General features: G+C 37.0%; 1 protein-coding gene across 2 annotated transcripts in view; it reads left to right on the forward strand.

Moving 5' to 3' along the window:
- LOC106095261 (putative polypeptide N-acetylgalactosaminyltransferase 9) overlaps nt 1-9,640 on the forward strand; it is a 315,857-nt gene extending 306,217 nt beyond the window's left edge. For both annotated transcript variants that reach the window (XM_059369149.1, XM_059369148.1), the window contains exon 13: nt 4,751-9,640. In XM_059369149.1, the coding sequence (XP_059225132.1) occupies nt 4,751-4,912 (162 nt within the window). In that variant the 3' untranslated portion in view covers nt 4,913-9,640. The remainder of the gene's footprint in view (nt 1-4,750) is intronic.
- Nucleotides 9,641-17,318: the final 7,678 nt, after the last annotated feature.

Below are 17,318 nucleotides of genomic sequence, written 5' to 3' on the forward strand. Positions count from 1 at the left end.
CCGTCTGGAGGATTGGAAGAGTCTGATGGTGACCGGAGACATGCTGTATTCGTATTAAACTCCGGCTTTCTCGCAAACCTCAACAAGTCTGAAGGAGTTTTATCCTGCGGATTCAACAAGTTGAAACCGAAGGTCTATAGAAGCGGTGGGTTTAGGGAATCAGGAGACGACTCAGCAGTTGTTGCTAAACACTTTCCTGAGGAACTATTGACCACATCGCTAAAGTCTGGCGGAGTGCAGGGGACTTAAAATCCGCCAGATGTCAGACCTAAAATGCTGTATGGTGTTGTGGTCTGATGGACGGCGCTTCAAAAGTCCATCTACTGTCAACCGGATCCAAAGGATGGATCACGACCATTGCCGTGAGGCTAAGAGAGCTTTATCTTTGGTCATGCGGCGGCTACGGACACTGTGTTATCCTTGATACAATGTCTGGTGTTCCAGGCAGTGTGGATTACACCCTACCTGAGCCGCTTTTTGATAAAAAGTACTGTACCACGATTGGAACTACGATATCCCTTGTAATAGAAGTTACATAGACTTCTATACGAACGGTTCCAAACTAGACGACCAGGTGGGTTTTGGGGTATACTCTTAAGATCTAGAACTGGTCATATCGAAAAGGTTACACGACCATTGGAGTGTATATCAAGCGGTTGGCATAAATATCTTCTAGATAGCTAGGCAGCCTGGAGACAGTATTTCTGAACACAAAAACGAACCCGGACTGTTGCAGATCTCTAAACGAAATGGCTGAACAGTTCAAAATTCACCTGTTCTGGGCACCGGGCCACAGAGATATCCCAGGGAATTGTAAGCGGACGAGCTTGCGAGACTAGAAACACCGCAACACATTCCAGGGATACTGGAATCTGTGGGTATGCCTCTTGCAAGCTAAGTTTTCAGGACCAGGCCCGAAAGACAACGAATGATACGTGATCACGGAGAGGAGGCTGTTAGCATTTCCAAACTATGTGACCTAATCTAGACTTGAAGAGGTCTGCCGTTTTGCTATCACTGGTTAGAACAGACGTCTCAGTCATTGTGTCCGTCATGACAGGTCATCACTGTCTAATCGGAAAACATGTTAACGGACTGAAGGTTGCCGGCAGCGATTTTTTCAGAAGCTGTAAGGACATCGAAGAAGAGACTATAGAACACCTTCTGTGTGGGTGTTCCGCACTAACAGTCAGAAGGAGTTCCACTTCAGGTGAACCTTAACCTTAACCTTAGACCAATATTTCCTAGCCAATTTTCTCATGGGTCATATAAATAAAGAATTAAGTTACTTTCATATTATCAGAATTTTAATGAAAATTCTTGGTTCAAATCGTTACATTCTAATATATGGATTAGTGGCCAAAGTTTAAGAATTCAATGCACATCTCCCACTGCAAACATAAGCCAAGTCCAATGCTAACATGTTAATGGATGTTCCAAAGTTAAACTCACACACACACACACAGCCAACCTTATGGATATCCCAAGGATATGTGACTAGCAAAGCTCTTCACTGTGTATCTTAACATGAGCACACGTTCGCTCTTATATTTATCTACGACTATTGTATATGAATTATGATAGCGATTATAAGCAATAAAAATAAATTTCCCAAAGGCTATCTCTTTAGAATTCAAATTTACTTTGCATTTACCAACTAACAAGGACATAACTATTACCCATGAGTATAGAACGTGAACGGTTCAAAGACGAATGGGAGAAGTAGTGCATGAGAAACTTGTAACCCGATAACGCTGAAACGAGGAGGAGGAGAAATTTTCAATTGAAAAGAAAATATTTAAAATTTAAAATGAATTATTGCACTATGGAATATTGCCATATTGTTCAACATGTGCACTTTGGATGTTTGGAGGTGAGGACCGGACACTTAGACACTTCAATGGTGGCCTCGTACTCTATTCCTAACCTCTAATTTGAGTTGCAAATTGCCACAATCAGGTTATATCTTCTCTTGGAGTGTTCTAAGGGTTGGTCCAACCCAGACACTTGTTTTTCCCGGTCTAAAGCCTGGCTCGCTCCATGGCATGTAGGTCTATCGGAACTATTTATAGGACTGCTGGCTCAGGCATTGTTCGATAGGATGATATAAACCAAAAGCCTTCTCTGAACCAGATGTACGGGCTATACTTGAGGAGACCATGGAGAGATGGCAACTAAGTTTGATGAATGAGTGCCGGGCAGCATACAACGAATAATCGGATTACAAAGAGATATCGCTTGGCATGCTGTTAGCAGCGTCTGGCCAATAAAGTAGGATGTTATTTCATGTCTCCATTAAGAGTCTGAGCACGCTCGGGAGAGGTCCACCTATGTTAGCCTTTATTCAGCAAAATACATGAAATATTTATTGGATTCCATATACAATTAATTAATGTTTGAAAATTACTTCATGCAAGTCTTGTCCGCGACTGTGCCTCAAATGGTCCGTCCGCTTAGTTCAATTTTGGCATACTCTAAAAGCTTTAATGTTGCCTTCCAATGCGTCAATTGAAGCGGGCTTGTCTGTATAGACATGAGCTTTAACATGCAAATGCAAATGTGTCCATGAGCATTCCATAAAGGAACAGGGGCAAACTTCTCACTTATCAATGAGTGCTGTTCGATTCGAGTTTAAGCTCAATGATAAGGGACCTCCTTTTTGTAGCCGAGTCCAAACGGCGTGCCACAGTGCAAAACCTCTTTGTGGAGAAGTTTTTACATGGATGCCATACCAAATAGTACAATACCTCCAAATGTCGCTAGCATTAGGTCCTGTACCATTTTTTTGTGGCTTTAACACAGCCCCACAAAATATGGTCTCAAGGCGTTAAGTCGCACGTAAAAAAATTGTTACGCGTGCTGTGTGGCATGTGGCACCGTCTTGTTGAAACCACATATCATGCAAGTCAAGCTTTGCATTTTGGGCAAAAAAAAAACTTCGATATCATCTCACGGTAACACTCACCATTCACAGCTATGTTACGATTCGCATCATCTTTGAAGAAGTACGGTCCAATGACGCCACCAAACTGTGACTCTTTCTGGATGCATTGGTAGCTCTTGCAATGCTTTTGGCTGATCTTCACTCTAAAATCGACAATTCTTTATTATTTACGTACTCATTGAGCTAAAAATGAGCTTCGTCGACGAAACGGAAGAAGCGCGCGATTAACTTTCTTAACAGAGCACGAATTTTGATAATAAAATGCAATAATTTGCAAGTGTTGTTCGTTTGTAAGACGATTCATGGTTAAATTATAGACCAAAAAAGTTTGACAGTAAAACAAAACACAAAACTTGCGTGATATACAGTTCACGCAACCAGTGTTGCCAAAAAGATAATATTAGCTATTATCTCCCTTTGCTTTCACGCGTCGTAAGTTGAAAGCCGTGAGAGTTTAGCCAGGCATTTGACCTTAGCATCACCTGCCGCAGTTTGTGCTCTGATCCTTCCATGTCTCTGGTCGCAATGACTGAAGCGATGTCTTTGGCATATCCTACTATAAAGGTTCCCTCTGGCATTTCGGTTCCAATATTCCATCATAACTGACATTCCCGAGAACAGGTCCAAATAAGGAGCGTCGCGCCAATTTCGTTGTGAGTTCATTAACCTGTTATGCAGGTAACTTCTTATTATTCTTATTACATTAAAGTCTTCTCTAAGTGCTTGGAGGACGTCAGAACAATTGAGGAATTTGAATGCGTTCCTCAACTTCAGTGTGGTCAAGAGAACAATCGATCTGAAGTAGTGGTTCCTTTGCCTGACCAACTCTACGATCTCCAACACATCCCTAAGGGCTCCGATTGTGCATATTCTTCCCGAAAGCCATGCTCTTTCATTGAAAGTCCCCCTCCCTCAATGACAGAAGCGTGGCTTTGTGTGTTGCTGTTGTAGCCACATTTGGAGGTGGCAATCCTACTCTAGCTCTTATAAATGTGCAAGCTCGTTACGATTTATACAACTGATAGTCCCCAATTGGGGAACCCTTAGAAATATAACCTAATTTTTCCATGTCAGTTTCGAGCTGGACTCTTAAAAACTTACATCAAAGCTTGTTGGGTTTTGAGGGTTGGGCGGATTTTCAGATACTTAGCCACGACAACACGAAAATACAACAAACTAGAACAATTAATTTTTTTCCTTAAAAAAAGTGCCCAACACTTGCAAAAATTTTCCACCTCCTTGCCCTTTTAATAGTAACAAAGATCGATCTTTATTTTCATGCCGACCTAATTGTGCGTTGCCATAGTATTTTGTAGCCGTTGACAATATAAAATAAGTTCCTCATATAGGTAAATACCACAGACTTCGCACGCCATAGCCGAATAGAAGCTAATTGTTTCCCCTTTACCCACACACCCACCCACACTGTGATCTCTTACTAAGAGAGTATACTAACACACCCGGCACACTGTATCTCTCACACAACTGTTAGCTTCCATACTCTCCCAACTGCTGTCGGCAATGCTCTCTCTAATCGACTTATGTTAGATGACATTGAGTTGACAAACAATTACCCAGTGAAAAGCAACAATTTGCTGTGATTCTTCTTCTTGCTAATTCATGGATTTTTATTGGCATTTTTTTTAGTTTTTATATTGCCAAAATTGGTTTTAATTAATGCATATTCTGTACATGTAAGGAAATATAACTTTGGTTTGATAGAAAATTAAAATCTCATACGCCATTTTGGCCTGAAGTCTTAACAAAAATTTAAGTTTTCTAATTTATTTTCCTTTTGCTTTGCAGTTCTGGACTTTCAACAATGAAACGAAACAAATTCGCCATGGCTCCTCGGACAAATGTCTGGCCATCAATGAGAAACGAGACAAAATTGTCATGGAGGAATGTAATGTGGGACACCTAAGACAACATTGGCGTCTCGAAAATTACGATCCATCGAAATTGTGAGGTTACTTTTTTGGGAATGGTACCCAATTTATACCAACCTCATTGACGCTAAACAATTATCGAAAATGGAAATAGCATAAAATCAAAAGAAAATGGAGAAAAAAGGACAGCAAACAACAACAACAGCAAAAACACAAAGTGCAATATTTTCAAGGGAATTTATAAAAATAAAAACTAAAGCTGTTGTGTTAAAAAAAAATAAAATTGAAAAAGACATTTTTAAAATGACTGTTGTAGAGTAACAAAGACACAAAAGAAATTCTAGGCAAAAACAATACTAAAAAAGTTAGCTATAAATTAGTTTTTTTAGAAGAATTTTGTTTTGTTTTTATTTTTCTTTTTTTTAATTTAAAATTTTGTTAGATTTTAATAAAAAAAAACAAAATTCTAACAATGTATTATTTACCCTATATGTTTACATTTGTTTTCTATTTTCAAATTCCTTTCATTGTTTCTTACCGAAGAAACGAAAAATTCTAGTTCTAAGCCTAAGTTTTGCCAAATTTTATTGTTTTCATATTATTTTGTTTATATTTGAATAGTTACTAAGAGATTTTATATAATAAAAAATAAATTGCAAAAAAGGACTTTGTATATATGACAAGAAAAAAAAACTTTTTGTAAATTAAAACAAAAACACAAAAAAATAAAACCAAATTGGTTATAATTTTTTTTTTTGAAAATTTTTTTAATCATCATTTTGTTATAACAAAATGTAATTTTCCCAAAACATTGTATATACATACTATATATAAAATAGAAATAGAATTTATAAAAATTAAAAAAAAAAAAAAAAACAAAATATTTCTGAACTTTATATTTAAGAGGTTAGTGATATCCTATAAGCATTCCTGTAGTATATTAAGTATAAATATTTAAAAATAAAATATTAAAAAATAAAATGAATAAAATATCCATACCAGCCACAAATAACAAGAAAAAGTTACGTAAAAGACATAGAAGCCTAGAAAAACTAAAACAATAAACATATACAGAAAAATATTATTTTTTTTTAATTCAAATAATCCTAAAAATAATTTTAAAAATTTATTAAAATTTTTAAATTAATTAATGCATAGAGGAGTTTTTTTCAATTTTAAATAATTATTTAAAAATTTGGAATATTTTTAAAAGTTTTGTAACCATTTGGACTTCAATTTAAAAGACTTTTTAAAACTTTTCAACGATTATAAATTTAAATAAGAAGCCAACATTTTAAATGTTTATTTAGGTTAGGTTATATGGAGTGGGTTGCCCACCAAAGGTGAGTTCACTCGAAGGCCAGTTTGGCCCATTGTGGTACCCTAGAAAGAAAGGGAAGAGAAAGAACATGTTAGACCTCGGACTAGAGAATATACGCGAATAAAAGGAGAACTGGTGGAATGTAGAACTCGATCGGGGGGTGAAGAAACGCCCATCCCCACGGGCACGGATGTATCTACGCCGAAGCTTATGCCATTCCCCTTCGGACAATCCTTCAACAAATCTGAGGAGAACTACCAGAGGTACGTTCGCAAGTTCATCCAGATCGCAGAAGAAACGGTTCCCCAGAAAGGAGAGCCTACATCACTGCAGACCCGCACATCAACACAGTAAGCGTTGAATAGTCTCCGCTTCATCGTCATCAAGGCAATTGCTACAGAAGCCATTGTGCGGTGTTATCATGCGCGGCGCCATGCGGCCTATGGCACAGTGCTAGGTTATGACTCCTGTTAAGGTATTCATTGACCTCTTCTCGAACGCCAGAAACTCCAGTCCGAACAACGATCCACCGAAGCCGCCGTGGCTATCCCCTCTACTGTGTTCGAGAGCTCGACAAGTGGCACATAGGCAAGATCGGTGGCTGGTCAGCTAGACCCAGAAACTCCAGTCCGAACAGCGATCCAGCGAAGCCGCCGCGAATTGTTGTCTTTCTTTTTTTTTTTTAATCAATCTCACACTTTTTTCTGTATATGTTCTTTGTTTTTGTTACAAAATAAGAAATAAATAAATGAAATTTCAAGCACAAATCTTGCCAAAAGTTTAAACTAAAGTAAACCAATCAATACACTTCCATTTAATAACCCTCAATGGACAAATAAGGCAGAAAATTGTATCATAACATATCAATTAAACCTCAACCCAGGATGCCATTTCCTCACTCCCACTCCATTTCACTCGCATACGCTATCGGCGTAAGCAAATAATAACAATAATGGAGTGTAATAAATTATTAAGGATTATCACTTCGGCAATGGCAGCGTCATAGCAAAGCATAATGACTTTTTAAATGGCTGCTCAATTAGAGTCACATCATCTCCCGTTTTAGCCATCAACCTACTGCGAGTATCTATTTCCGTATGTTTTCTTTGTGTTTAATTTCTGTTTTTATTTTCTTTTTAATTCGTTTTTAAACATTCCATAGCAAATTTGTTTGTTAATTATTTATGCATAATTATAAATACCAATAAGGCCCAACACACACACACATACACAACAAGATGAGATAAAATGTATAGATATATCGTACATGTAAACCACATACATATATTAATACATACAAATACATACTACAAACGTAAGCACAAAAAGGAATTACAAAATATGTAGTAGACAAAGCGCTTTCAACAGTTATGCATTTAATTTTAAATTTGAATAAGTGAACATCAAAATAACAAAACCAACACACATACATAAACACAAACTATGTAGCTTTAAATTACATATCCTGATTAAAAATCGCTTATAAATTTCAAAATGTTTTTTGTTTGTTTTAATTTTGAGGCCAAAAAGGAATTTGAAATGCTCACACAGAGGAAATGGAAAAAATAACACATTTATTACAATTTTAATTATATGGCAACAATAGCGTTAGGTTTTAAATTTTCAATGGCTTAATTAAAAAATATGCAGCACATCAAAGAGTTCAGAGACAATAAAAAAAATAAAATTGCAATTATTTGAGAGCAAACTGAAAACCACTGATTCTCACAGCTCAGCTTTGTTATGGTACCCAGTCACATGCAGTCAAAAATATACAATATGATTATTTCTATAAATTATTAATTTCGTTGGGGGCCACCGTAGCGCAGAGGTTAGCTTGTCCGCCTTTGACGCTTAGCGTCTGGGTTGGATTACTGGCGAGAACATCCAAAAAAATTTTAGCGGTAGTTATCCCCTCCTAATGCAGGCGACATTTGTGAAATACTTTGCCATGTAAAAACTTCTCCCCAAAGAGGTGTCGCTCTACGGCACGCCGTTTGGACTCGGCTATAAAAAGGAGGCCCTTTATCGTTGAGCTTAAACTTGAATCGGACAGCACTCTCGGATATCTGAGAAGTTTGCACCTGTTCATGGGCAAATTTGCACTGGCATCAATTCCGTGTATCAATTTCCCTATTTCTTGCTCTACTCCCAAGTACTTTTCATTTAAGCCCCATATTGACATAGTTGGTAAATATGTCTGATTTAGGGGGTTTTGGAGAGTCCCAGAAACACTTGGTCCCACAATTGGACACACAAAATTTCGCTTTAATCGCCCCACCCATATTCTCCGAGATTTTGCGGTTCTAAAAATTAGGGTAAGGGAGGAGAGTCCCGTTTACACCTGCCCACTTGGGACGGTTTTGGTTTTGGGGCGGCCCGATTCGTAATTCCATATACTCGGATCAAAATTTTAATATCATATTTATACTCTACTCCCGAAAACCTTTCATTGAAGTCATACATTGTCCCAATCGGTCCACTTTTTTATTTTGGTCGGTACTTATGGGGCGGCCTCCTAGGTACTTGGACCCAATTTTTTATAGCATATTCGTATTTAACTCCCAACTACCTTTCATTTAAGTCCCATATTGTCTCAATCGGTAAATATGTCCTGATGAAGGGTCTTGGGTGGGTGTAGATTTGTACTCTTCTTTTAAATTTTGTACTCTACTTTTAAATACCTTTACCCATATTGCCGGAAGCACAAGTGTCCTGTTAGGTGATGTTTTTGGGGTGGAGGACCCCCTGACACTTAGGTTGACATTTTAATGGCAAGTTCGTACCCTACTCTTAAATACCTTTCATTTGATACCCATATTTCCCAATCAGGAACATGTCCGTGCAGGTGGATTTTGGAATGGGGAGTCCCCCCATGTTATTGGACCCCAACATTGCATACCAATTTTGTGTTTTTAAGGTACCATAGGGTGGCATTCAAAATTTCGCTTAAATCGGTGCATCCATCTCCCAGATCTGGCGTTTTTTAAAGACCCCTAGATTCTTCCCGAGTGCAATTTTTGGACATGTTTCGCCAGATCTGGCGTTTTCTCAAGATCCCGCAGATTCTTCCAGGGTCCAATTTTTGCATATCGTATTCCACTCGACAATACCTCTCATTTGATACCCATATTGCTTTGTCGGACCACTTCTCCCAAGGGGGGTTTTTGGCCTCCACGGGGCCAAGAGCCTTCACTCGAAAAACGGACTTCAGATTCGTGTTCCTGGGGAGGAGGTGCAAAATATAAAATAAATTGGGGGTGCGCCCTATAACGTGAAATTTTCCTATATATATTGTCCGATTTCGCTGAAAATTGGAATTGTGAGATGTGTTAGGCCTTTTGACCTTCGTGCGGAGTATGGTTCAGATCGGACCATATTTGTATTTAGATGTCATATATACCGTTTTCCAAATTTAAGGTCTTTCAACCATAAATTGCGTATTTATGACCCCATTTTGCCTAGATTGAACCATACTACATAGCTGCTATCGTATTTTGTCGAAATATGGTTTTTATATATAACTGAGGTGGTGGGTATCCCAAGTTCGATACGGCCGTACTTAATGACTTTTTACTTGTTATCTTTATGCTATAAAGCCTGCATAGTACAAAGTTCAAAGTACGCGTTATCGGCTAGTATCGCATAATATCGATAACAACCCAATGTAGCTTACTCTGAAAACGAAAGCACGTGTATTGCATGATAACGATTACAACACTTTACAGCTTGCACTGAAAAGGGTTCACATTTTTTGATCAATATGTCTAATAAAACAAGCACCCATTTTTATATTGTCCACCATAGAAAAGGCCTACACTAAACTCAGATATTGATCTGAGAGTCTATAAAGTATGTGTTTATATATATTATTAAACGGCTAAGAGTTGTATAACGGCGATTTTGGGGTACATATTACGGCCAAACGGCTAAATGGATTTTAATAAAATTGGCATCAATCGAAAGATATTGTTCCAAAGAAGCGACGAATATATATGAAAAGTAATTTTTCGAAAAGAAACGCCATGAAAATGAGGAATTAATTTTCCATTAAAAAAGAAGCATAAACACAACAAATTGCTGTTGGATTTTTCTAAAGCATCCGTTATGGGTGTAAATTCAAAGCCATAGGTGGGAGTATTAGTGGTAAGAGTAATGAGAAGCAAATGGTGCGAGAGAAAGAGTATCACTATTTAGGTGAAGGTGCTGTGGAGGTGTGATTTGCATGGCCCTACTTGCCATATAGGTCAGTCAATTCCTTAGGCCTCTGATTTGGAGCGCGAGGCATTTGCATTTGTTGTTGTTTGTATATGCTATGATAATATGGGCCTCAAATTCAAGGGATTTGAGAATAGAGAATAGAATTTGACATTGAAATTTTTGGGCCAACAATCTCAAGGGCCTCCAAACCTGGTGGAAAGGACATGTTGCCGATTTAAAAAAACCTGGGTCTAAACTTTAGGAGTAGAATACGAATGTAATATTTAAACATTTAACAAGCGGCTGAGAGTCTGCCTTATACCAAAGTTGACATGTTGATATATGGCAGTATGATATTCAAATGAAGAGTATATGGTAGTAGGGTAAAAATTTGTTTCGTCCACATGAAAAAGCGCTAAACAGTTACTATAGTAAACACCTGAAATGGCTATATAAAGTCAAGTTTCCAGCGCTCGCCTCTCCTTCAATTCCCACCAAACGGACACATATCCCGACAATAACAATATGGGGTATACATTAAAGAAAAGAGTTACGAATCCTACAAATAATAAATGAAAATGACAAAAAAAAAAAAAAACATTTTGGGCTAAGTGCTTGAAAGGTTGCACAAACTTTACCTTTTGAAATATGCACTGCACCATGTGGAGTATTCTTGAAGTCAAGTTACACCCATGAAACCTTGAAGTTTAGATTGAAATATAAGTACATTTTTATTCTGTGTATTGTAGAAGGCACAGCGGAGCGTGCTTGGGTGGTTTAGTATTAATAAATGTTGCCATGAAAGGTAATGACAGCTGTCACAGTTTCCAGTCGCTATGTTGTGATCTATGTACACTCGTCTCTAATTGTGGTGTTTTATTTTAGTCCTACCTAGTAAGATATTCTGGATAGAATATTAGAGGGAAATTTTAATGGATAGTTATCGATATTATGCGATAACAGATAATAATTATCGATTAATCGTTATTTGCACCATATATTGGGTTGCCTAAAAAGTAATTGAGGATTTTTTAAAATAAAGTAAATGCATTTTTAATTAAACTTAGAATGAACTTTAATCAAATATACTCTTTTTACACTTTTTTTCTAAAGCAAGCTAAAAGTAACAGCTGATAATTGACAGAAGAAAGAATGCAATTACAGAGTCACAAGCTGTGAAAAAATTTGTCAACGCCGACTATATGAAAAATCCGCAATTACTTTTTTGGCAACCCAATATGTTGACAGCCAAACCCATGAGGCTAGTTCCACTTCTTCGTTAAGTGTAGCTGATCGGATTATATACAAACAACAAAAGATATTCGTGTGAGTTGCACATCCTTAGTTTGAATATAACTCAACTCAATTTTCTCTTGGTTTTTCAATGAGACTTCATTTTCTTTAATTTCTGTTCAACATTTGCTGTAGTAAAAATTATTTTTTTATTAATAAAAATGTAGTAATATTCACAAAAAATAATGATAGATTTCATTAAACTGCTGTAAAAATAAATTAATAGCAATTTCAAAAAAACAAACACAAAAATAAAATGTGCCTTTCTGTAAATTACTATCACACATACACATACATACTGACTTATACAAAAACATAGCCAAACACAACAACAAGCTTCTCATTAACCTTAATAGACATAACACATATACTAGAGAGCTGGCAAAATATCGATGGTACTATCAATATTTTTTTGTCTGAATATCGATTGATATTTTTCCTATCGATATTATCAGAAAAGTTAATTTTTTTGCAAAATTTAACAAAAATATACGATACACCTCGGATGGTATCTTTAAAGATAGATTGCGCCTACAGAGGGCGCAATTTTCATTGATATTGCTTTTATATTTAAACGATCTCCTGATTTGTATACCCACCACCATAGGATGGGGGTATAGTATGCTAGTCATTCCGTTTGTAACACCTTGAAATATTGATCTTGGACCCCATAAAGTATATATATTCTTGATCGTCTCGACATTCTCAGTCGAACTAGTCATGTACGTCACGTTCGTCTGTGCAAATCACGATAACGGTCGAACGCCTAAAGCTAGCCGCTTGAAATTTTGCACAAATACTAAATCTTGATGTAGATCGTTGACGATTGCAAATGGGCTATATCAGTTCAGATTTTGATATCGCTCCCATATAAACCGATCTCCCGATTTGACTTCTAGAGCTCTTACAAGCCGCAATTCTTGTCCGATTTGGCTGCAATTTGCATGCGGTGTTCTGTTATGGCTTCCAACAACTGTGCCAAGTACGGTCTAAATCGGTCTATAACCTGATATAGCTCTCATATAAATCGATCTCCTGATTTGACTTCTTCAGCCCCTGGAAGCCTTAATTTTCATCCGATTTAACTGAAATTTGCGATGTAGTGTTCTGTTATGACTTATGACCAACAACTGTGCTAAGCTCCCATATAAACTGATCTCCCGATTTGACTTTTGCAGCCACTGGGAGCCGCAATTTTTAGTTAAAACTTTGCATAAGTGTTCTGTTATAACTTCCAAGAACTGTGCCAAGTACGGTCTAAATCGGTCAAGAACCTGATATAGCTCCCATATAAACCGGTTTTAATCGGTCAAGAACCTGATATAGCTCCCATGTAAACCGATATCCCAATTTGACTTCTTGAGCCCTTACAAGTCGCAACTTTTGCCAACTGTGCCCAGCTCCCATATAAACCGATCTCCCGATTTGGCTTTTACAGCCTCTGGAATCCACAATTTTCCTCCGATTTGGCTGAAATTTTGCATGCGGTGTTCTGTTATGACTTCCAACAACTGTCCCAAGTACGGTCCAAATCGGTCTATAACCTGATATAGCTCCCATATAAACCGATTTGCCTATTTGACTTCTTGAGTCCTTACAGACTACAATTGTTGTCCGATTTGGCTGAAATTTCGCATGTGGTGTTCTGTTATAACTTCCAAAACTGTACCAAGTACGGTCCAAATCGGTGAATAACCTGATATAGCTCCCATATAAACCGATCTCCCGATTTGAATTCTTGAGGCCTTACAAGCTGCGATTTTTACACAATTTGGTTGAAATTTTGTATATAGTTGTTGTTGTAGCAGTGTGTTGTACACTGAGGCGGCAGCCCTTGCCGATGAATGATTCTATCGGGTCAATCCGGTACGTACAATCAGCTGCCATGGGATTGTTGCCATGGGATTGTTGCCATGGTGGTGGGTTCCCAAGATTCGGACCGGCCGAATTTAGCACGCTTTAACTTGTTATTTCTCATTTTCGTTTGAAATATAGATGATGGAAAATTAACGATGGTATCGGTACTATCGATAGGTATTATTAAAAATATCGAATGTTGCGATTATCGATAGTTTGCCAGCTTTAATGCATACATAAAAGTTTGTACAAAGGCTTCAATGTCAATGATCAAAAGAGTCATGTTTATTATTAAAAGGTTGAGAAAGGAGTGACCCTCTTCAACATTAAAACTTTTGCTATTAAAAAAACTCTCAATAACAAAGAGACACCCAACATACTTGCAAATATCCAATATCCATAAATACTTATTGTAAATATCATACCAACCTAACCATAATTAGCAAATTAATTTTGCACCAATGTTTTCTGTTCAACTCTTTGAGAAAGTGTTCACAAATTGTATAAAAATAAACATGGGACAAGTAGGCAAATTCGCTCTCCCTCTACTCCCTATGCATATATAAGCCTTTACTATTTGTACAAATAAAAAAAAAACACATATTAAAATAGTAACTTTGTTTTTGCATATCATTATATGTAATATAGACATACATACATACTTAAATAGCATCAGAAGGACCTACCATGCCATTGTCTGAAAAACTGAAAAAAAAAATTAAAAATATAATGAGACTACAATTAATTATGTGTAATATGATAATTCGTAATAAATTACATAAATAAACACAAAGAAAATATTGTATAAATAATTTAACAACAACTACAAAATGAATGATACAACAATTTTATATGAAAACAAAATATGTTGAAATGGAATAAAAGCAACCCAGCAAACCATATTTCTATATTAAATACGCCAATGGAATCTTCCTTAAGCAGAGAACATCATTAAATTCAAATCTATGGTAACACAACAGACAAAAGTTACTTTTCTGCGGCTGTATGCAGATTTGCCACTATTACCCAACCTAACATTATGAGAAGACAGCCAACTAACCACGACTTTTTTTAAATTCTTCTCGCCTGGGTTTCATTATTAACAACTTCCTATACATTTTTCCAAAACGAAATTCATATATTCTATTTAAAGGCAATAATTTCATCTAAACACAAAATGTTTGCTGGGTTATTCTAAGTATACCATTATATTTAAATAATTGATAAAGTAGTGTCAATATCTATATACAATAGATAATCATTAGGAACAACTATGAAAATTAATTAATAAAAAAAAGTTTTTGAAAAAAATTCAAAATGTTTTATTAATTCAACTGCGAAACACAAAATAAAGTCCAGAAAAAGTAAGAGGTAAATATTGGGTTGCCCAAAAAGTAATTGCGGATTTTTCGTATAGTCGGCGTTGACAAATTTGTTCAACGGCTTGTGACTCTGTAATTCCATTCTTTCTTCTATCAGTTATAAGATGTTACTTTTACCTTGCTTTAAAAAAAAAGTATATTTGATTAAAGTTTATTCTAAGTTTTAATAAAAATGCATTTACTTTCTTTTAAAAAATCCGCAATTACTTTTTGGGCAACCCAATATACAAAACACTAGTCGAACCCGGTCCGCTCCGCAGCGCCTTTTTTACCTTTTATTTGAGCCCTATATAGCAAGTCCTATATAAGTCCTGTTTTGGTAGATGGAGACATTGCGCCCCAAAAGTGGATGTCGAATTCGTGTACGTGATGCGCAGAGGTAAGCAAGTCCGCTAAGCGCATGAGTTCAAATCCTGGCGAGAACATTGGAAAAGTGGTGGTTATCCCCTCCCAATTTTGGCGACATTTGTGAGGTTCTATGCCATACATAGAAGTAGTGTTAAGAAGAGGTCCTTTATGATTGAGCTTATGCATGAATCGGACAGGACTCATTGATACGTGAGAAGTTGGCCTCTGTTCTTTAATGAAATGTTCATGGGCAAATTTTTCCTCTACTCCCTTATACCTTTCTTTGGATTCCTATATTGTAGTGGGAAAATATGTCCGGTTTTAGGTGTATTTTGGGAGTGAAACCCAGACACTTGGCCCTTAAAGTTAATATAAGTTTCGTGCTATAATCTCAAATACTTTTTATATGAGCCCCATATGACCATAGTCGGTAAAAGAAGTCCTGTTTCATTTCAGCTCTATATTGTCGTGATTGGTCTTTATATCCATTTAGCGGGGAGTGCTTTTTGGGGTTGAGATGGTACCTCAGACACTTTGCCCAAATATGGATGTCAAATTTGCGCCTACTCCCAAATACCTTTCATTTAAGCCCAAAGTTGCCGTGGTCGATAAATATGTACGGGTTGGAGAGCGTTTTGGGGTTGCGGCTGACATTCCGCCACTTTTCCCAGAAAATAGTTCTCAAATGGGTTTTTTTTAACAAAAACCTTTATTTTGAGCCTTTTATTGATATGTTCGGGAAATTAGACCTTTGCAGCTTACCTATAACTTGATTCCTTTTATTTACTCTCAAATACCTTTCATTTGAGTCCCATATTGTTATAATGGTTCAAATAACCCATTTGAGGTGTTTTAAAGAGATTAAGCGCCACTTCAATATACTTAATGCAAATTTTAATGTAATTTTCCTAATCTAATCCAAATTGCTTTCATTTGAGTGCAATATAGCTATGGCCAGCTAATATGCCCTTTTGGGGTGGGGACACTACCCATTACCTGAACTTAATTATTTTTATGTATATTCGTTATCTACTGCCGAATACCTTTCATTTGAGTCCCATATTGACATGAACGTCCATTATGTCTGTCTAGGGGAGTTTTGGGATAGGGGCGTCCCGCTGGGTACTTAGACATAAATTTTAAAACTATATTCGTTTTCAACTCTTCAATATGTTTCATTTGATACCCATATTGCCCGATCGGTCCGCTTTTGAATTTGGGTGGTGTTTTTGGGATAAGGGGGAGCGTCCGCCCCTTCCGACATTAAAAAATCATATAGCTTATGTTTCCTTCCAGACCAACTTATACATTCTGTGAAAATTTCAAGGTAAACAATTCAGCTGTTTAAGAGTCTATACGGAACATACAAACACAAATTGATTTTTATGTATAAGACTAGCTATGGGACTCAAATGCCAATTTTGTCCCGATCGGCCCACTTTGATTTTGGGCTGGTTTTAGGCTTGGAAAGGCTTCCTTGATACATGGATCCAATTTTATCATATTTATACTCTACTCGCGAATACCTTTTTTGGAGTCCTATATTATCCGATCGGTTCAATTATTTGGGGTTGCACTCTTAGCTCGACGCCCTAGGTACTTGAATCCAATCTTTTGACACAATATTCGTATTCTACTCCCAAAAACCTTTCATTTGGGTCCCATATTGTCCCGATCGGTCCACTTTGATTTTTGGGGCACTTTTGGGACGTTTTTGGGCTTGCGACGGCTCCAAGGATTCTTGGACCCAATTTCAAATATCAAAATCATATTCTACTCGCAAATACCAGTCATTTGGGAGTGGGAAGGCCCCTCAGACAACAAGGAATACATTTTATGTTAGATTTGTACTTTATTTTAAAGGCCTATCATTTGGGTATCAAATCATAATCATCATAATCATATTGCCCAAAGCGGTAAGTGTCCTATTGGGTGGTGCATTTTGGGGTGGGGGACCCCCCACACTTAGGGGGCCATTTTATGACGTGTTCGCATTCTACTCCTAAATACCTTTTATTTAATACCCATATTGTCCCAATCGGTAAACATATCCGTTCGAATGGGTTTTGAGATGGGGCGTCCCC

The sequence above is a fragment of the Stomoxys calcitrans genome, chromosome 5 (assembly GCF_963082655.1).
Source record: "Stomoxys calcitrans chromosome 5, idStoCalc2.1, whole genome shotgun sequence".
NCBI classification, from domain to species: Eukaryota; Metazoa; Arthropoda; class Insecta; order Diptera; family Muscidae; genus Stomoxys; species Stomoxys calcitrans.